Consider the following 22,991-nt stretch of genomic DNA (forward strand, 5'->3'; position numbering starts at 1 on the left):
GGTAGGCCATCACGTTCGATCCTAGGAAGAGAATATATAAGTATTCTTTTCCTAGGATCAAAAGCCCCTCACCAGCGCCAAGGAACGTCCTCGTGGGGCTTAGACCTATGTATTACGTTAAGGTTGCAAAGGCCAAAATAAACAACCAACACTTGTGAGAGTCATATAGCGCTAACAGTTAGGTTTTAAAAGCCTATAGACTTGATAAGGGTCTTGTACCTTCAATCTACTTGTACACCAACAAGTATATCTCCCTAAAATAGGTATTAACCTACACAATGTATATACATCTCTCGGTGCACATATCATGTACTAACACCTGCTCCCCCAAAAAAGTCCCCAAACATATTTCTAAAAAGAGATACAAACCTGTGGTGATGAATATGCACCGGCGAGATGGTAGAGGCAGCACAGCTACACCTCCCTCGACCACAGTCACAACAACACTGCTGTCCTAACACTCCCTGGATCCACTGTTTCATGGTTGTACTTTAATAATGACTCACCCATCTTAACAATTTATTTTTCAGTGGCTTGACGTTTGTCGTGGCTCAATGGACGGTGATATTATTGAACTTACCGTAGCTAAAGTGATGTTCTTATTTTCATCAGAAGTCTCGGAATAACTACTGAATGGCGTCCACTTGCTGGTTTAGCACTAATAAAACACTATGGTGTTGTGGTGCAAGTAATAAATCTATTAAAGATGTGTGTGTCCTTAGTGTATGTATACCTAGAGATGTCCAAGTGTATATACTCCGAGAGGTATGCCTAAAGAAAGAAGTATGCATGTGTGTATATACACCGAGGGGTATGAATCTGCGTATATTACATACACAGAAATGTATATCTGTGTATATTCATAGAGAGGGGTGTATATCTGTGTATGTTCACTGAGTTTACTTTAATCCCTGTTTTGAGAATTAAAGTGTAATAGTAGGCTACTTGCGTATTTAAGTCTATGTCCCACGTTTAGTCGATGAGCTCACAACCAAAAGAATCCGGGTTCAGTCCCTGGTGTGGCGAGATGTATAGGCAAGATAAGAATTTCCAAGAAATAAGTAACACTGCTTGGCCTTCTTGGGTTATAAGGCGTTATTAACCTTCCAAAGTAAATAATCCGTATTAAGTCTTCTATATTACCTCACGTCGAATAATCGTGTTGGGTGGTTATGATCAGTGCCAGAGCAAGATCAGTGACTGGATAGGTGAGCGCCTAGAGTCCTAGACCAACCCTTGTTCTAAGGATACCCGGAGAATACCTGAAGGATGCTTCGGGGGTCAACGCCCCTGCTGCCCGGTTCCAGATCAGGGACCCTGACAATTACATACTTCCAACTCTTATGTATATTCCTGAACTTCATGAACATTCAGAGCAATTCAGGTTACATTTCCCTTTCAAGGAGAACTTGATGCTGGTGAAGGGGTCTTGATCCGAGGAATTAAAGCCATCCTCACTTTCAACTGATTAAACCACATTACCTCCCCCCCGGAGCAACTCTAAAATTCAAAAAGAATAAACAAAGTAAAGACGTAGATGTAAATTTTATTTGTGAACATAATAGAGAATGTGTCGTTGTGTTTACTAGTTTGAGAACAATAAAGAAAACTAGTTATGTTTATGGTTTATTTGGGAACAATATAGAAAACTGCAATTGTGTTTACTGGTTTAACTGTCTTGGTCGTGTTTGAGGGACGTAACCCAACTCCGAGCGCGCGCGCACGCATACACACACACACACACACAGACACGCACACAGACACGCACACAGACACACACACAGACACACAGACACACACACACACACACACACACACACACACACACACACACACACATACACAAACAACATTCAGGCACACTACAACACCTAACCTGTCTGAGTATCTGTGGGTGACTCTCCCTCTCCATCCCTTACCATTCTCTCTCTACCTCTCCATCACTCTGTCCCCGTCGCCCCGTCGCCCCGTCGCCCCGTCGCCCCCGCGCCCCCCCTCCCCACCGGTCTCCCCATTACAGCTCCCCCCCACACATAGACATGCACACACACACACACACACACACACACACACATGCACATGTGCACACACACACACACACATACAAACATTACACACACACACACACACACACACACACACACACACACACACACACACACACACACACATACACACTATAACACCTAACCCATAAAAAATGATGGCTTAGAGGGGAAGTCGAAGGCTCAGGGGATCAGAGGAAATAGTTCTGGTAAGGAAGAATGGATGGAGGAGCAATGTAAGAGGATGGAACAAAGGTGGGAGAGCAAACTAGGTGGCTTTCTGCAAAAAATGGAGAAGAGGAAGGAGGCAGAGAAGAAGAAATAGGAGTCACAAGCCAAAGCCAAAGTGAGCCATAGGGTTATTGCCTAGAGGGGACATAGCATCTGAAGCAGGTACACCCCTACTAAACGATGAGCCCATTGGAAAGGAAGGAGTCATGACTTATGCTAAAGACCTCTCAGTCCACCAAGCAAGGCTGAGGAATGAAGGGGGAGAGATGTTGGGAGCAGGGATAACATTAAGGAAGGGGGAGAAAGTGGAGAAGGGGATAGGCCCCATGCAGTGGCATGACCATGCCACCAAGAGATACAGGAAAAGGAAAAAAAATAAGGGAGACAATGGCCATGTACAAATGGGACACAGAGGAAAAGGCAATGGGAGGAGGAGAGGGAAAAGTCAGTGTTTATTCATGGGCTTCAGGAGAGTGAGGGGAGGACCCACAATTTAAGATGGCAGGAAGAAAAACAGGAAATTGAAAATATCATCAGAGAAATAGACAAGGAGAACATGGCTGAGATAGTAAATATTCAGAGAATTGGGGGGTACGTGAGGGGGAGAAATCGGCTGGTCAAATTGATTTTCAAGACAGAAATGGCGAGGAGCAGAATCCTGCTAGAGAAACCATGGCTAAAGGAATCATCATACAAGAGGGTGCTCCTAGACTGAGACAGAATAAGAACAGAATGACAGCAGCTGATGGAGAGGACACAGAAATGGAAAGGGCTGGGAAGAGAGACAAAGACAGAGTCAGCAGAGGACAACCGGAGCTGGGCAGAGCAACAAGCACAAGCACACACAAAACCATCCCCAGAACCCCACAACCAAACACACTATCCCAACACAAACCACAATCCACACTCACAGCCCCCACCCCACACTATGCTGTAGAATCTCACAGCACACTGCCAGGTCCCTCACCATCACAGACCCCCCAGAACACAGTGTTGGGGAGAAAATTGAAGGTATGGTACACCAATGCTGATGGAATAATGAATAATTGGGAGTGGCATTAAAGAGTCAAAGATGCATCACCAGACATCATAGCTATCATGGAAACCAAGCTCAAAGAAATGATAACAGATACCATCTTTCCACCAGGATATTAGATCCTGAGGAAAGACAGAGGGAACAGAGGGGGTGGAGGAGTAGCACTGCTTATCAAAAACCAATGGGATTTTGATGAGCTGGAGAGAGGAGACAGAGGAGAAGCAAGAGACTGCATAATAGGAACACCTCAGTCTGGAGGTCCCTAGGTGGTAATTGCAGTGATGTATAACCCACCACAGAACAGCAGCAGGCCAAGGCAAGAGTATGATGAGAGTAATAGAGTGATGGTTGACACACTGGCTGAAGTTGCCAGAAGGGTTCATGCTAGCAGGGCAAAGCTGCTGATTATGGGTGACTTCAGTCACAAGGAAATCGACTGGGAGAACCTGGAGCTACATGGGGGCCCAGAAACATGGAGGGCTAAGATAATGGAGGTGGTACTGGAAAACCTCATGTACCAACACGTAAGGGACACTACCAGAGAGAGAAGAGAGGACAAACTGGACCTAGTATTCACCTTAAGTAGAGCAGATATTGAGGACATCACATGAAAGACCCTTCAGGGCCAGTGACCATGTGGTTCTGAGCTTCGAATACATAGCAGAGCTACGACTGGAGAGGGAAGCAGGAAGGACAGGATGAATGAAGATAAACTACAAGAGAGGGGACTACACAGGCATAAAGAATTTCCTGCATGGGGTTCAGTGTGACAGAGCACTGGCAGGGAAGTCAGTAAATGAGATGATGGAATATGTGGCAACAATATGCAAAGAAGCTGAGGAGAGATTTGTAGCCAAGGATTTAGATTTAGATTTTGCCACCGAAGTGGCTAGTTTATTGTGCACCCCATATCCATCCTGTGGACGGTAGCGCGAGAGCATATGGATACACAAAAGGCCTAGGAACTAGGCCCCAAAGGGTTAACAGGAATACATATGGATTTATATCTACATATCTATAGTTCACTTATCTGTTACAAGCAAATTTAGGAAATTTGCTTAGTATATCTGGTATCTTATTTTCATTAATAAGATATCTTGACATGTCACATAGGTTATTATACTGTCTGTCTCTGTATTCCTCAATAAGTGGACAATTAAGCACATAGTGTTCAAGAGAGTGACCATATGCCTGATCACATAATTTACATTTAGTTTGATCATCATCTGTGTGTCTCCCAAACTGCCAGAAGTACTTGTAACCAAGCCTAAGCCTGGCCACTACAACATCAGTCAGTCTGTTCACATTGCAAGTTGCTCCATAAACATACTTATCTACGTTCATGTTATCATAGTGGGTTATAGATCTACTCAGGCTTCTAACTGCATTCCTATAACAATCATTTTCATTATTTACTTCTCTCCTAATATTATTCCTAATGCTAGACACAGTTATACCAAAGTTATATTCTACATTCTCCTTCTCGATACTCTTCTTGGCTAACATATCAACTTTATCATGAAGGAGTAATCCAATGTGTGTGTAGCCAAGGGTAATAGAAATAACGAGAAAGCCAGGATGAGCCCTTGTTTCACCCGAAAGTGTAGAGAAGCCAAAACCAAAACCAAGCTGTTGTACAGCCACATCACGAGGAAATCAACAGTCAAAGATCAGGTAATCAGGCTGAGGAAGGAAGGTTGAGAGATCACAAGAAACGACTGTGAAGTATGTAAGGAGCTCAACATAAGATTCAAAGAAGTGTTCACAGACGAGGCAGAAGGGACTCCAGAAAGACAGAGAGGTGGGTACACCGTCAACTGTTGGGCACAACAAATACAACCGAGGAAGAAGTGAAGAGGCTGATAAGCGAGCTAGATACCTCAAAGGCGATGGGACTAGATAACCTCTCTCCATGGGTCCTGAGAGAGGGAGCAGTGGCACTATGTGTACCCCTAACAACAATCTTCAACACTATCAAAACAGGGCGACTACCTGAGGTATGGAAGACAGCAAATATAGTCTAGTTTTTTTTTAAAAAGAAAACAGACATGAAGCATTAAACTTCAGACCAGTGTCACTGACATGTACAGTATGCAAAATCATGGAGAAGATTATCAGGAGAAGAGTGGTGGAGTACCTAGAAAGGAATGGGCTTAACAGTGACAGCTAGAATGGTTTCAGGAATGGGAAATCCTATGTCACGAATCTACTGGAATTCTATGACAGGGTGACAGCAGTAAGATGAAAGAGAGAGGGATGGATAGATTTCGTTTTCATGGACTGAAAGAATGTTTCATACAGTTCCACACAAGAAACAAGTACAAAAGCTGGAGGACCAGGCAGTGATTACAGGGAAGGTACTGCAATGGATCAGGGAATACCTGTCTGGAAGACAACAACGAGTTAGGTACGTGGTGAGGTGTCAGAGTGGGCACCTGAGACAAGCGGGATTTCACAGAGGTCAGTCTTAGGATCAGTGCTGTTTTTGGTATTTGTGAATGATATGACAGAAGGAATAGACTCAGAAGTGTCCCTGTTTGCAGATGATGTTAAGTTGATGAGAAGAATTCAGTTGGACGAGGACCATGCAGAACTACAAAGGAATCTGGACAGATTGCAGGCCTGGTCCAGCACCTGGCTCCTGGAGTTCAACCCCACCAAGTGCAAAGTCATGAAGACTGGGAAAGGGCAAAGAAGACCACAAACAGAGTACAGTCTACAAAGCTCACTCCAGGAAAAGAACTTGGAGTGAGTAAAACACCGGGCACATCTCCTGATGTGCATATCAACCAAATAACTGCTGCAGCATACGGGCACCTAGCAAACTTAGGAACAGCATTTTGACAACTCAATAAGGATTTGTTCAGGACCCTGTACACCGTGTAAGTTAGGCCTATATTGGAGTATGCAGCACCAGGTGGAACCCACACCTAGCCAAGCCCATAAGGAAACTAGAGAAAGTGCAAAGGTTTGCAACAAGACTAGTCCTGGGGCTAAGGGGCATGTCCTATGAGGAGAGGTTAAAGGAAATTGACCTGACGACACTGGAGGACAGGAGAGATAAGGGTGATATGATAATAACATAAAATACTGAGAGAAATCGACAAGGTGGACAGGGACAGAATGTTCAAGAGATGGGACACAGCAACAAGGGGTCACAGTTGGAAGTTGAAGACTCAGATGAATCACAGGAATGTTAGGAGGTATTTCTTCAGTCACAGAGTTCTCAGGAAGTGGAATAGTCTGGGAAGTGATGTAGTGGAGGCAGGATCCATGCATAACTTTAAGAAGAGGTATGATAAAGCTCATAGAGCAGGAAGAGTGACCTAGTAGTGACCAGTAAAGAGGCAGGGCCAGGAGCTGTTATCAATCCCTGCAACCACAACTAGGTGAGTACAACTAAGTGAGTACATGCACTCACTAGCGAACACTCATCAGAAACGACCACACAAAAACACATATGTTGTTCTTGTGATGATAAAAAAATGGGTCGTCAAAGAGCAGGACAGAGAACCAGGAAACTGGTGGATGAGCCTAGGAGGGAAGACTGGGTGGCATAGCTCACGAAAAGGGAAGAAGAGTGGGGTAGGAAGCTAGAAGAGCTCAGCAAGAAAATGGAGTAGAGGATAGCTGCAGAGAGCAGGAAATAGGAGCTTCAAGCCACAGCAGCAGAAGCTAAGATACAGAGTTTAGATGAGGAACTGAAGATTCTGAAACAGTCCAATGGAACCAAAGAGCAGAACGGGATTGACATGAGGAAATGCTACATCAGTCACAGATGAAGGGATTGTAGGGAACACACAAGTTATACTGTATACAGAGGCCCTATCAGACCACCGTGGAGCTTGGGAATAGGCGAGGAGCACACCAGGAATAAACAAAGGGACTGAAAAAAATGAAAGAGCTAAGCTATATGCAGAAGCCCTAGCAGACCACAGCAGTGCCCGAGAACAGCTGAGAAGGGAAAACAACAGACCACTGAGCACAGAGACATCAGACAGAGAAGAGATTGAAGGAAGGAATGCTACAATGGAGGCAACTAAATCGATTCAGGGGATGCAAAGGGAAATGAAGTCGGAGGATGAATGGGAGAGATCAATTTTTTGTTTATGGTTTCTAGGAAACTGAAGGGGAAACTTATGAAGCAAGAAAACAGGAGAAGAAAAAAGCAATTGAAAGTATCATGATCATAGGAGAGGATGACAAGGCCCAGTTGACAAATTTTCTGAGAATAGGGGGGTTTAGAAAAGGAAAAAAAAAATAGCCAGTCAAAGTGATTTTCAAAGCATAATCGGCTCAAAAGGGGATCCTGCAGGAGAAATCATGACAATGGGACATACCAACATACCAGAGGGTGTACCTCAACCATGACAGAACAGAAAAAGAAAGGCAGAAATAGAAAGAGAGGGTACAATGATGCAAGGAAGAAAGGGAAGCAAAGACAGAGATGAGCAGGACTTATGAGGAAGAGCAAATACAATCTCCCTCAGAACCACCCACAGAAGGGTCTCAACCATGACAATCCAAATGCAACCAAACAATCTAACCCAAAACCCACACACCATACCTACTGCCCCCCACCCCATCATCACAAAATCCCCCCCCCCCACAGCAGAAGATCCATCAGGTCTCCCACTCCCCTAACCCCAATGTTCTCCCCAGACCACAGTTTTAGAAAAGAAGTTGAAGGTTTGGCATATGATAAGGAGGGAGGCCCAGCGACAGTACAAAAATAACACAGCATCGAAAATATAATCTAACCCGAAGCTGTTGTATAGCCACATCAGGAGGAAAACAACTGTCAAAGATCAGGAAATCAGGATGAAGAAGGAAGATGGGAAGCTCACAAGAAACAGCCAAGAAGTATGTGAAGAGCTCAACACAAGATTTAAAGAAGCATTTACCATAGAGACAGACAGGACTCCAGGAAGTCAGAATAAGGGGTACACCAACCAAGGATATACCAACGAGTGCTGGATGAAGTATACACAACCGACGAGAAGGTGAAGACGCTGCTAAGATGTTGGGACCAGACATCTCTCCATGGGTCCTTAGAGAGGGAGCAAAGATGCCATGTGTGCCATTAACAACAATCTTCAAAACATCCGTTGAAACTGGGCAACTACCTGAGGTTGGAAGAAGGCAATATTTTTTTTATTAACACATCGGCCATTTCCCACCAAGGCAGGGTGGCCCGAAAAAGAAAAACTTTCGTCATCATTCACTCCATCACTGTCTTGCCAGAGGCAAGACAGTGCAGACACTGTACTTCCCATCTCCAGAACTCCAGCCTGCCAGTTTTCCCGAATCCCTTCATAAATATTACCTTTCTCATACTCCAACAGCACACCAAGTCCTAAAAACCATTTGTCTCCATTCGCTCCTGTCTAACACACTCATGCATGCTTGCTGGAAGTCGAAGCCCCTCGCACACAAAACCTTCTTTACCCCCTACCTTCAACCATTCCTAGGCCGACCTCTACCCCGCCTTCCCTCCACTACATATATATACACCCTGGAAGTCCTTCTATTTTGTTCCACCCTCTCTACATGTCCGAACCACCTCAACAACGCCTCCTCAGCCCTCTGGATAATAGTTTTGGTAATCCCGCACTTTCTCTTAACTTCCTAAGTACAAATTTCCCACTGATCGAACCAAATATGATTAACAGTCCTCAAAGACTGCATGATCTCTACGGGTTTATCGCTACCCCATAAATTTTAAATGATAGTAGTAGTAGTACTTTAGTAACTTCGGTGTTAGTACTTTTATTCTATACCACCATATAAGTTCACTGTAGATGCCATAATTATTCGCCCCTTATTCCATCGATGGAAGGGTATTAGAGTGCTCATCACAGGTGGTAATGGAGGTCAGAAATCACTCGCACAGTAAAAAAGTGAGCCATCAGGTAAATAGAAGTTTGCAGCTCTCATCTTCACTTAGAGACACTCTTCAGTAAATTCTGTGAGGCCGAGGCTGAGACTCCACTCTTGAAATCACAAATAATACATATAATAATACACGATAGCCCTTGATAAATTTAGTAGACAGTCCTCAGCATGCAGCCTCGGTGTGAACTTCCTAGTTCTATGCTATGTCTCTCTTTCTCCTTGAAAAATCATCTAGGTGTAACGTTACACAAATAATCCGCACTTAGGAAAATGAAACTTATGATGACTTTTCGGTCCGCCTTGTACCATTGACTAGTTAATGGTTCAAGTCGGACTGAAGCCTCGTCATAAGTTTCTGTCTTCTATGTGCGGGTTATTTATCTATTATTCCTGCCACAGCATTGTGCATTTTTATTCTTCTAAGTATACAATGTAGTGAATGAAGTGTAATGAGCACTTATCAATGCTCAATAATAACCAACATGGAGACAGAAACTCAGAAGACTGATTGATCCGTATATATCGACCCACTTCTGGGATCCTTGAATCCTCTTCAACATCTGTTGAAGAGGATTCGAAATATACAGCTCAATCAATCTTGTGAGTTTCTGTTCCATGTTGGTTATATTGAGCATACAACGTAATTTTTCTAGTGTATGGATCTTAGCCGACATCTCTGTATACTTTAAGTTAGGTGTCCTTGGCCCTCTTCTCTTTCTCATTTACATAAACGACCTACCAAATGCATCGCAACTACTCAAACCCACACTATTTGCAGATGACACTACATACGTTTTCTCTCACCCGAGCCCAGTCATGCTAGCCAATACTGTAAATACCGAATTACAGAAAATATCTACCTGGATGAGTACTAACGAACTTACTCTCAACATTGACAAAACCTACTTCATACAGCTTGGAAACAGAACCATTGATGTCCCTCTTAACATAATGATAAACGGATCACCTATCACAAAGCTCACAGAGGGAAAATTCTTAGGAATCAACCTCGATAACAGACTCAAATTTCAAACACATATACAACACATTTCCAAGAAAATCACCAAGACCGTAGGCATACTAACGAAGATACGGTACTATGTTCCACAGTCAGCCCTCCTGGCCCTATATCACTCACTTATTTACCTCTATCTCACCTATGGAATTTGTGCATGGGGCTCAACAACAATAAACCATCTCAGACCACTAATTGCCCAACAAAAGGCTGCAGTCAGAATGATAACAAATTCCCACTACAGACAGCACACTCCACCAATATTCAAAACTCTAAACTTACTCACCGTACAAAACATTCATACTTATTATTGTACCTACTACATACATAGAACACTAAACTCTGATATAAACCCTTCCCTCAAACTTTTCCTTACCAACCTCAACAGAACACATGACCACAGCACGAGGCACAGATCACTCTTTGATGTTCCTCGTGTCCATCTCACACTATGTAAAAACACAATGCACATAAAATGCACAAAAATCTGCAATTAATTACCTGTGAATATAAAAGAAATTCTGTTTATCAATTCAAGACTCTTCTTAAAAACCACTTACTTACCCACAACTAAATAAATACTGATTAATTATATCTCATAAATGTATAACCTGTGACCCTATCAAACTATTTTTTTTTTTGTAATTACATTATCTACAAATTTGTACAACTATAAAGCCTCTTATTTGAAATACTCATTTGTACTGCATGTTGTAATTTGTTTACTATATTTTTACCACTGAATATATCATTGCTTAGTTAATCTTAAGTTACTTTTAAGCTGCCCACAATGCTCTCCATACAAGTGGCTTTTGGTATGTACACTCGACCACTGTATTTCTTTTGTACAACTATGTATCATGTCCAAATAATAATAAATAAATAAATAAACCAGAAATACCAATCTAACCTAACGTAAAAAAATAAACAATTGCATAATCATAAAGTGTGTTGTCTCGCTATATGTCTAGACAAACAGATAAGTAAAAATTAGTGGGTGTGAGTAGGACCTGCAGAGTGTAGGTGAGTAGACCTCTTGCAGTACTCCTGGTTTCTTATATTTTTTACCTAACAGCGGGAAGATAAATACAGAGAAGTAGCTGTATGATCCACGTGCGTAGAAAAGCAACATTATGGAGGAGTAAAAAATTTGTTTTATTTTTTAATGACCTTTAATTACATTTTAAAAGCAATGTAATCTTAATTAAGAAGGTTTGTTTGCTTTCGCTGCCTTGACCACGAGGAACTTTGGAGCGAAGATGTTGACGTTCTCCTTGATGAAGACAGGCACGAGGCCTCTGTCCTCAGTTACACTCACCAGGTCCTGCATCTCTTCTTCCGTGGGTATGGCAGCTATTATCACCAGCATCTGTACAAGATTCCTCTACTGTACTGCTTCATTTACCTTCAATTAAAGATTTTATTTTTTTTGCAAACTGGCTTTTCTTTTTAATTTCTAGAATCGGTAAGAGATTGTAACTGCAACATGTTAAAAACAGGTCTACAGACTTTCAGAGATGGTGAGAAGTCCAGCAGCTGCAGTATTTCGTTTGTAGCTGAAACAATGGACAGCGAACGGCAATAGCTCATGAGTTGGCCTTGATCTGACTGGTGTCTCGGACCATGAGATGACTGGTGGAATTGGAGGCCACACCAGTTGCTTGTCACATGCTTGCAATGCGATTAGTGGGTGGGTGTCGAGGGTGGTGCCAGCCACTACAATGACCGAATGCAGCCCCAGCACGGTAATCCATAGCATTTGATTTTGAAACCATGGTGCTTGAGCAGAATCCTGGTCAGATTATATTGCAGAGTTGAAGGAGACTTTCCAGGAAGCTTGAGAGCAATTTTTAGGACGTTCAGTGCAACCTGGCTGTTGGGAAGAATTATAATTCTCCACGCACCAACAACAATCCTAACAAAGTTATAATTCTTCCCAACAGCCAGGTTGCACTGAACATTTCTAAAGTACTTTCACAAGCTAACACCAGAGTCGCCATCGCTTCCAGCACTTCAATAAAGGATCTGACCAGGACAAAATCAAAGCACCACGAACCAGTCAATGCAGGGGTTTACACTATACCCTGTGGAGGCTGCGACAAGATTTATGTAGGTGAAACAGCAAGAAGCCTCGACACCCGCCTCAATGAACACATTTACGCATGTAGGAACGATAACTTGAACAACGCCTGTGTACAACACCGAAATTCCACCAATCATCTCATGAAATTCAGGGACGCCCAATTAGTGATCAAAGAAACTAACTTCCGCAGGCGCAAGTGCCTCGAGTCAGCACTAATCGCTGTTTCGAATACAATTAAACAAAACAAATGCAGGTTCACCATCTCTGAAGTCTTAGCAAGAAACCTATTTTTATGTTACCCAAGTAATAGCTTTTATATCCTTTTACTCATGTACGAGTTAATTGCTCTACCATATTGTATTACTACTACTACTACAACTTATGTCACTACTACTACTACTACCTCTAGTATTGCATCTCACTCTGTGCCTACATATACCCTATGTGTCCATGTACTGTTTGTAATGGCTTGATAAAGCTCCTGGAGAGCGAAACGTTGCCACAATAAAATGTCACATTAGTTGCACTTGTGTCCTTTTACTTTACAATAGGTATGAGATGGCGTCAGTGTTACGCGCCCCTACTTCACTCCATTATATACAAAAATAAAAGGCCTGGTTAAAATAAGTTCTGTAATAATATATCGCGAACCACTTTATTACTAGCTAGATAAAGCAGGTTCGACTATATATTATTATCGGGTACGGTATGAATCATCAACAGTACTCTCATTGTATTATATTGTATTATATTATCTTTCCCCATGATTATTATAATTATAATATTATATTATATTATTATTAGGTTAGGTATTACGAATGTGTAACCACTACTGTAGTGACCAATTGGTGGTTCTAGAATTGATGCCACGCGTTGCCTTCGGGCCGAGCTGAAGTCATACTATGAAGTAGTTGAGTGAGTCAGTCAGCTCCTAGCTCTGACTCGGTATGGGTCTTCAACCCAAAGCTCCTAGCTTAAACTAAAACTTTATACCAAGTCTATTGTTTTGCCTTTGCCATTAGTTTCCTGAAGTCTGGTAATTCATGTCACTTATGAAAGATAACTATTTTGTTACCCTAGAGCCTAGACCTTTCTAAAAGAGTTAAATGGTGAGATTAGTAGATTATTAATTGAAATTATTGTATCATACTCTGTTAATGAGAATTTGAACGTAAGATTGGGTTTCTTGCTGTATAGTATTTCATTTATAATTGCTTGTGGTTATTTTAATTGACTAACCAAATACCAATGAAACTAAATGATTGGTAATAAAATAAAACTAACAAAAAAAAAATGGAGTTATTTGTGCCCCTATTGTTACAGTGAAGATTAAGTCGTAACAAATGGGTTGTCTGTCCAGGAGCTACTTACCCTGAAGTACATATTTGTTTTGCATTAAAATTAAGCTCCCTTGCGAGAATTAAGGAAATGGATCCAGAAATTAAGTCATTATTAGATGAATTAACAGAGGCTACTCTTGACACTTTAAAATTACAGACGTGTTGGCAAATAGCTAGACAGTTAGATATACCTTTTAATAGATACCATAGCGCAGAGACTCTTAGGTCCCTAATTAAGGATAGATTATTTCCGAAATCCCAAGCAATGCCAGAACTAGATTTGGAAGATAATTTTATTTCCCAGTTCAAGGAAGTAGAAATCCCACGGACGGGAACTGCCTTAAATAATGAAGTTGAACCAGGGTTTACAAGGCCTTACTACTCAGTCCAGTCTCAAAGCTCTGCCCCGTTCATTTCCCCGGAGTATGTATCGGTGGTTGGAGCGAACCCTCAGTTAAATGACGGGGATAATTTTAGGACTGGTGCTCATCCCAAAATACTTCCGGAGAAGACGCCCGAATTCCCCTCAGTGTCATTACCTCTTGGGAATTTCACGTCCGAACAACTAGAGAGAATAGAACGCATATTACTATTACAAAACTCTCAGATCGAAGCTAGAAGACGTCTAAACAAGGAAGAATTTAGGTGTGAAAGGTTTCTTTTTGAAACAAAGCAGAAGGGAGTTCTGGAAGAAAGAGACGTGAAGAGCACAGTAACCGGGTTTGACTTGCATAAAGCAGCTCTGATGGTACCTAAGTTTAACGAAACAGACTTAGATGAATTCTTTGAAATTTTTGAGAATCAGGCACGTTCAATGGGCTGGCCCAAAGACAAATGGGCCACATTTTTGCACACGTCTCTATATGGAAAGGCGCAGTCTTGTGTCGCCTCCTTACCATATGAGTTTTATGTCCAGTACGACGTAGTAAAGAGAACTATTTTAGAAGCATATGACATGCTCCCTATTAGTTACCAAATAGCTTTTTGTTCCATGAAACGGCAAACAGGACAAATTTATTTAGATTTTGCCCGAGGAAAAGCAGTGGCGTTTGAACGTTGGTGTCGAGCTTCTTGGGTCACGACTTTAAAAGATCTATCACAATTAATGTTACTAGAAGATTTGTATGCAAATTTTCCAGAGGGAGTTCACCAGTATCTTGTTGGCCATCCACAAACGACGTTGTTAGAGACTGCCGCGCTGGCAGACAACTTTGAGATTTCCCAGAGGTTGGTACAATCTGAAAGCAGCCAGGTTATCAAACCAGCAACGAGACCCGAACCTGCGAAGCCTTTCGGTAAGCAACCTACCCAACCCGTTCACTCCCGTGTAACAAGTAAACCCGAAGTAAAACACCAAATTCAATCGAGCCCATCCTATAGACCAGATAGGTCATGGGAAAAAATTAAATGTTCGTACTGTTCGAAGCTGGGACATTTCAAATCACAATGCTTTAAGCGTGATAGGGACCAGGGAAGGAGTCCATCCTATAGATTGCCCACACAAATAATATCCTCTACTACTCATCCAAGGAAGTCCGAGCCAAGAGTAGACGCTCTGTCCCAAGGAAAAGGAACAGATCCTCCTAGTTGACTAAGCAGAATATGGGTATCATCGTCAAACTTGTCAAGAGCTATGAGTCCTTACTTTTCCAAAAGCAAAGTAGGAATTACCGATAGCCAGTTGTTGCAAGTAAATTCCTTTAGGGATACGGGGTCCTACTTAACATTATTAAGAGAAGGACTGTTATCATTCCCCGCTGGATCATATACGGGTTTCGACGCTCTGTTGGAAGCTTATGGTGGCTCCACTAAGCGAGTACCCCTGTATAAGTTATATGTTGAAACTCCTATTTTTACAGGCTGGACGTCAATCGGAGTGTCTCCAACTAACTTCCCCATAAAAGACGTAGACCTATTGATTGGGAACGACTTAGCGGAAGAAGGAATATGGAAAGAGCCCATAGTTATGGAAAATCCAACCGAGGAAAATTACGTCATCGAAGCCCGACGAACGGAACCTACCCTCTTTCCTCTGAGCATAGTAACCCGGGCAATGACCAAACAGTCGCGTTCTCCACTGGTATCGGAGGAAGTCATGGACGACGTCGACGTAGGAGTAGGAGACATATTCAACGAAAGCTCAAGTGTCGAGCCAACAATCCACCCAGAACCGATACCAGTTCCTAAGTCGGTGGTTTCCGAAATAGATTTATTCTCGAAGGAGGATCTAGTAAGAGAACTCCGAATAGACCCTTCCTTAAGTGACCTCAGGAAGCTTGCTGTGTTGGGAGAAGAAGCCCTTAAAAGTGACAGCTTGAACTATTGGGAGAAGGACTTACTGAAAAAGAAACTAGGATCTCTTAAAAGTGATCATCTACTGGTCTTGCCTACCCCGTTTAGAAATTTAGCATGTAAGTTCGCTCATGACAGTCCTCAAGGTGGACATCTGGGACAAAAGAAGACTTTTAGAAAAATTGCTAAGCACTTCACATGGCCAAAAATGAAGGAAGAAGTGGAACGGTATGTAAGAAGCTGTTCCATGTGTCAACTAGTACGCAAACCTGCACATAATCCACCACCTGCGCCGTTGAACCCTATACAAGTAACAGGCGAACCCTTTTCATGTCTGGTGATCGACTGTGTCGGCCTGCTACCCAAGGCTCGGCAGGGCAACCAGTTCCTGTTCACTATCATGGACACAGTCACCAGGTACCCGGAAGCAGTTCCTCTCAGGAGGATTAATGCTCGCCTAATAGTGAGAGCACTGATTAAGTTCTTCTCTCACTTTGGATTTCCAAGAGAAGTTCAATCGGATTAAGGGTCGAATTTTACTTCAAAATTTTTCCATGAAGCCTTGGCTCAGTTAGGAGTCAAGACGGTTTACGCGACGGCCTATCGACCCCAATCACAAGGCGTGGTGGAAAGGTTCCATCAAACTTTGAAGATTATGATGAGGTCCTATTGTTTACAGTATTCCAAAGATTGGGATGAAGGTATTCCACTACTCTTGTTTGCCCTAAGAGAAAGCGAACAAGACAACTTGAAGTTTTCGCCATTTGAGTTAATATATGTGCATCAAATTAGAGGACCAGTACAGGTTCTCAAAGAAGCTTGGACCAGGGAAGAAACGCCGCCTTTTAGGAGCTCTCCTACCTTAATGAAAGAACGCCTGAGCCTAGCTAGAGAATTGGCCGCCGAAAACTTACGACAAGCACAGAGTAAGATGGAGGAGGAATACGATCGTCGAACTAAACTTCGTTCATTTGAACCAAAAGATCAAGTTCTGGTTCAACGATTTCATCAGGGACATGCTCTACAGCCCAAATTTGAAGGTTCTTTAGAAATCGTGAAGCGCCTAAGTGACGTGAACTACTTGGTAAGGACGCCGAAGAAGAGGAACTCACAACGGACGTATCATGTTAACCAACTTAAACCCTATTCAGGAATCGTTTCACCAGTTTCTACTACAACTCCTCTGAACCAAGAACGGGTTCCAGTAAGTTTGGATGAAATGATAGGTTAACCAGTTCTTCTGAACAATTCGACAGCCTTAAAGAATTTAAATTCTCTACTGATAAATCTGGAAGTGGACAAAGGACATGAAATAAAATCCCTGATTAAGGCAAAACTCCAACAAATCAATGACGTCCCAAAACCTTGTACGTTGGGTGTGCACGATGTTACTCTCAGAGAACCTACCCCGATCAAGCAATCTCCCTACAGAGTGAGCCCCAAAAAACAAGGTGAGCTAGAGGCAAAGGTGAACTTCTTACTCTCACACGGGTTGATGAAACCTAGTATCAGTCCTCGGGCATCCCCGTGCATTCTAGTCCCCCATGCTGGATGGAACCACCCGTATGTGCACAGATTTTAGAAAGGTAAATGCTGTAACAGAACCTGATGGGTTTCCAATACCCAGAATTGACGACTTAATAGACAAGGTCTCCAGAGCTAAGTATATCAGTAAATTGGACTTGTTAAGAGGGTATTACCAAGTCCCGTTGTCACCGAGAGCACAAGAGATATCGGCTTTTACGATACCTGGTGGCCTATACAAGTATTGCGTTATGCCCTTCGGCTTCTGTAACGCGGCCTCTACGTTCCAGCGTATTATGAACATACTTACAGGCGGATTGGACGGAGTAGAAGCTTACTTAGACGACTTAGTCGTATACAGCGACAGTTGGCCCCAACACCTTAGACAGCTTAAAGCCTTGTTTGACGCCTTAAGTAAACATAATTTTACAGTGAATTTGTCCAAGTGTGAGTTTGGCCAGACGAAAATTAAATACTTAGGATTTCGGATTGGACAAGGTGAAGTCGCTCCTTTGAACGCCAAAGTAAAGGCCCTCTTAGAATTTCCTACCCCTAAGGATAGGAAAAGCGTTTCAAGATTTTTAGGAGTTGCCGGTTACTACCGTCGGTTCTGTCCGAATTTTGCACAGGTAGCTTTTCCCCTAACTGAATTAACAAGTCCAAAAACAAAGTTTTCATGGACTCAGGACTGTGAAATTGCTTTTAATCGTTTAAAAAGATTACTATCCTCTTCCCCAGTATTACTAAGTCCTGATTTTAATAAACCATTCCACTTACAAATAGATGCCAGTGCATATGCTTTGGGAGCCGCATTGTTACAGAAGGCTCCAAATTCTGACCTATTACAACCTGTTTCTTATTTTTCTTCTAAGTTAAAGAAACACCAAATTCATTATTCAACTATAGAAAAAGAAGCCTTAGCTCTCGTTGTATGCCTAGAGAATTTTGATGTATATTTAGGATCTTCTACCCATCAGATATCGGTGTACTCCGATCACAATCCTTTGACCTTCATAAATACTATGAAATCGAAGAACGCCAGAATACTTCGTTGGGCTTTGAGAATTCAACCCTTCTCTATTACCATTTCCCATATAAAAGGAAAACATAATCTCATTGCTGATGCCCTCTCTAGGCCTTGAAATTTTATTAATATACATTTATTTTTAACAGTATGAGTCGGTACTTTTATGACCATCTATGTTGTGGAGAAAGCTGGAGATGATGTAGGACTGCTGTCTGTTACAACCTCTGCTACTATGACAGATGCTACCCACCACAGAGAGTACAAGCCAATGGCGACCGTCAGTCACGAGGGGGGAGGTGTTACGCGCCCCTACTTCACTCCATTATATACAAAAATAAAAGGCCTGGTTAAAATAAGTTCTGTAATAATATATCGCGAACCACTTTATTACTAGCTAGATAAAGCAGGTTCGACTATATATTATTATCGGGTACAGTATGAATCAAAAGTACTCTCATTGTATTATATTGTATATTATATCTTTCCCCATGATTATTATAACTATAATATTATATTATATTATTATTAGGTTAGGTATTACGAATGTGTAACCACTACTGTAGTGACCAATTGGTGGTTCTAGAATTGACGCCACGCGTCGCCTTCTGGCAGAGCTGAAGTCTGACTATGAAGTAGTTGAGTGAGTCAGTCAGCTCCTAGCTCTGACTCGGTACGGGTCTTCAACCCAAAGCTCCTAGCTTAAACTAAAACTTTATACAAAGTCTTGCCTTTGCCATTAGTCTGGTAATTCATGTCACTTATAAAAGATAACTATTTCGTTACCCTAGACCTTTCTAAAAGAGTAGATTATTAATTGAAATTATTTTATCATACTCTGTTAATGAGAATTTGAACTTAAGATTGGGTTTCTTGCTGTATAGTGTTTCATTTATAATTACTTGTGGTTATTTTAATTCACTAACCAAATACCAATGAAGCTAAATGATTGGTAATAAAATAAAGCTAACAAAAAAAATGGAGTTATTTGTGCCCCTATTGTTACGGTGAAGATTAAGTCGTAACAGTCAGATACCGACAAGTGTGAAATAAGACACAACCTTATCCTAGGATCTGTAATATCATACTCACCTTGAACCTGACAGACTTAGAGATGGTGTGAAGGATGTCAATCTCTCCACCGTGTGTGGAGATGATCATCATGTCGATGACATTGGTCTTCAGGGCAGCCAGAGCCATCGCCCCGGCATTGAAGCATTGCACCGGGGTCGTCCGGCCCAGCTCACGGTCCTTCCAGGCAAGAGACTCACTTAATTGTGGTTGCAGTGGTCGAGTCATAGCTCCTGACCCCACCTCTTCACTGGTCACCACTAGGTTCACTCTCTCCCTGCTTCGTGAGCTTTATCATACCTCTTCTTAAAGCTATACATGGTACCTCACTATCCAAACTATTCTACTTCCTGACAACTCTATGGCTGAAGAAATACTTCCTAACATCCCTATGGCTCATCTGAGTCTTCAACTTCCAATTGTAACTCCTTGTTGCTGTGTCCCATCTCTGCAACATCCTGTCTTTGTCCACCTTGTCGATTCCTGTCAGTATTTAATATGTCGTTATCATGTCGCACATGTCCTCCAGTGTGGTCAGGTCAAGTTCTCTTAACCTCTTCTCGTAGGACATGCCCCTTAACTCGGGACTGGTCTCGTTGCAAACCTCTGCACTTTCTCTAGTTTCCTGACGTGCTTGGCTAGGTGAGGGTTCGAAACTGGAGCTGCATACTACAATATGGGCCTAACGTACACAGTGTACAGAGTCCGGATCGACTCCTTACTGAGATGTCGGAATGATGTTCTTGGGATCGCTAGCCGCCCATTTGCTGCAGCAGTTATCTGGTTGTGTGTGCCTCAGGAGATATGCTCGGTATTATATATACTCCAAGATCCTTGTCCTTGAGTGACGTTTGTAGTCTTTGGTCCCTAGACTGTACTCTGTCTGCAGTCTTCTTTGCCCTTCGCCGATCTTCATGACTTTGCACTTGGTGAGGTTGAACTCCATGAGCCAGCTGGTGGACCAGGCTTGCAGCCTGTCCAGATCCCTCCGGAGTCCTGCCTTATCTTCCTCCAACTGAATTTTCCTCATTAACTTCACATCGTCTTCAGACAGGAGCACTTCTGAGTCTATTCCTTCAGTCATGTCATTCACATATACTAGAAACAGAATCGGTCCTAGGACTGACTCCTGTAGAACCCCGCTCATCACAGGCGCCCATTATGACACCTCATCACGTATCATGACTCGCTGATACCTTCCTGTCAGGTATTCTGTGATCCATTGCAGCACCTTCCTTGTTATACCTGCCTGGTCCTCCAGCTTTTGCTCTAGGCTCTTGTGTGGAACTGTGTCAAAAGCCTTCTTACAGTCCAAGAAAATGCAATCTACCCACCTCTCTCTCTCTCTCTCTCTCTCTCTCTCTCTCTCTCTCTCTCTCTCTCTCTCTCTCTCTCTCTCTCTCTCTCTCTCTCTCTCTCTCTTTTTTTTTTTCACAGGCTTTGTCAAGGTTAAGGATCCCTAGCTTTATTGACAAGCTATTTACAGGTTAAGGATTCCTAACTTTATTGGCAAGCTAAGAGCTATTACCTACATCAGCTCATTTGAAAGCATTTTTATTGTTATGAGACATACAAGTAGGGAACAGGATGAAGTTGGAGCCATCTGTGGGCCAGCATTTTCATTTGATCAACTGACTTTATCTCGTTGACATCATTATGCTGTACGAATGTGTTCCATACTCGAGTCATCCTGGGTATATATGATCTCAGATGGAGTGATGTTCTGGAGAAGGGTACAGCCAGAGTGAAGTTGCTGCTTTCTGCCCGTCTTGTGGCATAAAAGCTGGTTTCATGCTGTCCTCGAAGTGGATCCATGTGTGGTATTTTGACAATATTGGCCTTGTACATAACAGTAAGGCCACCCACATCCCTCCTATGTTGAAGGCTCTGCTGAAATGACAGATCTATCCAGGATGGGTCCAGGCGAGAGATGAGACGTCTTGCTCTGTTCTCTACTCTGTCAAGCAGTCGCAGATGAGAGGGGGGGGGGCAGGCGAACCAAGAAAGTGGAGCATACTCAAGGTGTGAGCGTACTTGTGCCTCGTACAGAATCTTGCAACCCCTACTGTCAAGCAGATGCGAGATACGGCGAAGTGCGGTAAGCTTTCTGGCTGCCTTGTTTGCAAGATTTACAACATGGTTCTTCATGGTTAGTTTGGAGTCAAATTTCACCCCAAGGATATCAACTTCTTCTCCAGGTGCCAACACCCTCCCATTCATCCTTACTACTGCACCAGCATTACCATCATGGTGCCTAGAGACGATCATCATATGCGTTTTCTCAGGTGCAAATGTTACTTGCCATCTATTTCCCCAAGCTGATATAGCTCTCAGCTGGTGATTGATGTAGCTTAGAGCAGCTGGCATTTCTTCTCTTGGATAAGTGAATGTCAGTGTACAGTCTGCATATGCATGTGATTCTGGGATGAGATGAAGAAGGTCGTTGAAGTAGACATTCCATAACAATGGTCCCAGCACTCTTCCTTGTGGAACACTTGCCCCAATAGGATGTCTTGCTGATTCCATTCCATTGAGAACTACACTTAGAGATCTACCATGAAGGTAATCACTGAGGCGACATAGCGTAGAGCCTGCAATTCCCAGTGCTTGAAGTTTTGCTAAGAGGCCCTGGTGCCACACCCGGTCGAAAGTGCCAGCAATGTCCAGTGCTACCACACAGCTGACTTTGGATTCATCCAGTGACTGGTGCCACTTAGTGGAGAGGTTTAACAACAGATCAGCAGCAGAGTAACCTTTCCTGAAGCCATATTGACGATCACAAAGTAGTGAGTGGTAGTCAAAAAACTCTGTCATTTGTCTTGAGATTAGTGTCTCAAGGATCTTACCAGTGATTGACAGGAGTGACACTGGTCTGTAGTTGCTGATTTCTGCTCTTCTCTTCTTTTTGTGAACAGGGACTACATTTGCCTCTTTCCATAGAGGGCCATTTACACTGTACTAGGCAGTGCTGAAAGATGCGAGTTAGAGGTGCTGCTAGCTGGTCTGCACATCTTCTCAGTAATCTTGGGCTCAACTTGTCTGGGCCCACAGCCTTTTCTTGGTCAAGTGATTTAAGAAGGAAATGCACCTCCTCCTGCCTTATTGTCACCACTGACAGTTTTGACACAGTTCTTGCAGCTAGCCAAGCAGGGTCTCTTGCTGGATCAGGAACTTGCATTTTGGTAGCAAAGTGTTCAGCAAAGAGGTCCGCCCTCTCTTGACTACTAGTAGAGGTGGTCCCATTCTGTCGATTTAGAGGTGGAATGAGTTCATCAGGCAGATAACCTTGTCTGTCCTTGACCAGGGACCACCAGGTTTTGGAGCCTACCCTACCTGATGCTAGCTTTCTTTTAGTGTCCACCTCCCATTTAGCAATGGCCCACTTTTGAATGTCACCCATATGCCTACAGGCTTGCCTGTGCAAGTTCCTGTTAT

The 22,991-nt window shown here is 42.8% G+C and overlaps 1 protein-coding gene across 1 annotated transcript in view; it reads right to left on the reverse strand.

Annotated features, from left to right (window-relative positions):
* Positions 1-11,096: 11,096 nt before the first annotated feature.
* The window catches only part of LOC128684122 (uncharacterized), a 38,632-nt gene continuing 26,737 nt past the window's right edge, over positions 11,097-22,991 (reverse strand). Inside the window, exons 6-7 of the mRNA XM_053770252.2 lie at positions 19,578-19,736; positions 11,097-11,591 (exon numbers count right to left, since the gene is read on the reverse strand). Coding sequence (XP_053626227.2) covers positions 11,427-11,591; positions 19,578-19,736 — 324 coding nt within the window. The 3' untranslated portion in view covers positions 11,097-11,426. The remainder of the gene's footprint in view (positions 11,592-19,577; positions 19,737-22,991) is intronic.

The sequence above is a fragment of the Cherax quadricarinatus genome, chromosome 3 (genome assembly GCF_038502225.1).
Source record: "Cherax quadricarinatus isolate ZL_2023a chromosome 3, ASM3850222v1, whole genome shotgun sequence".
In the NCBI taxonomy this organism is placed as follows: Eukaryota; Metazoa; Arthropoda; class Malacostraca; order Decapoda; family Parastacidae; genus Cherax; species Cherax quadricarinatus.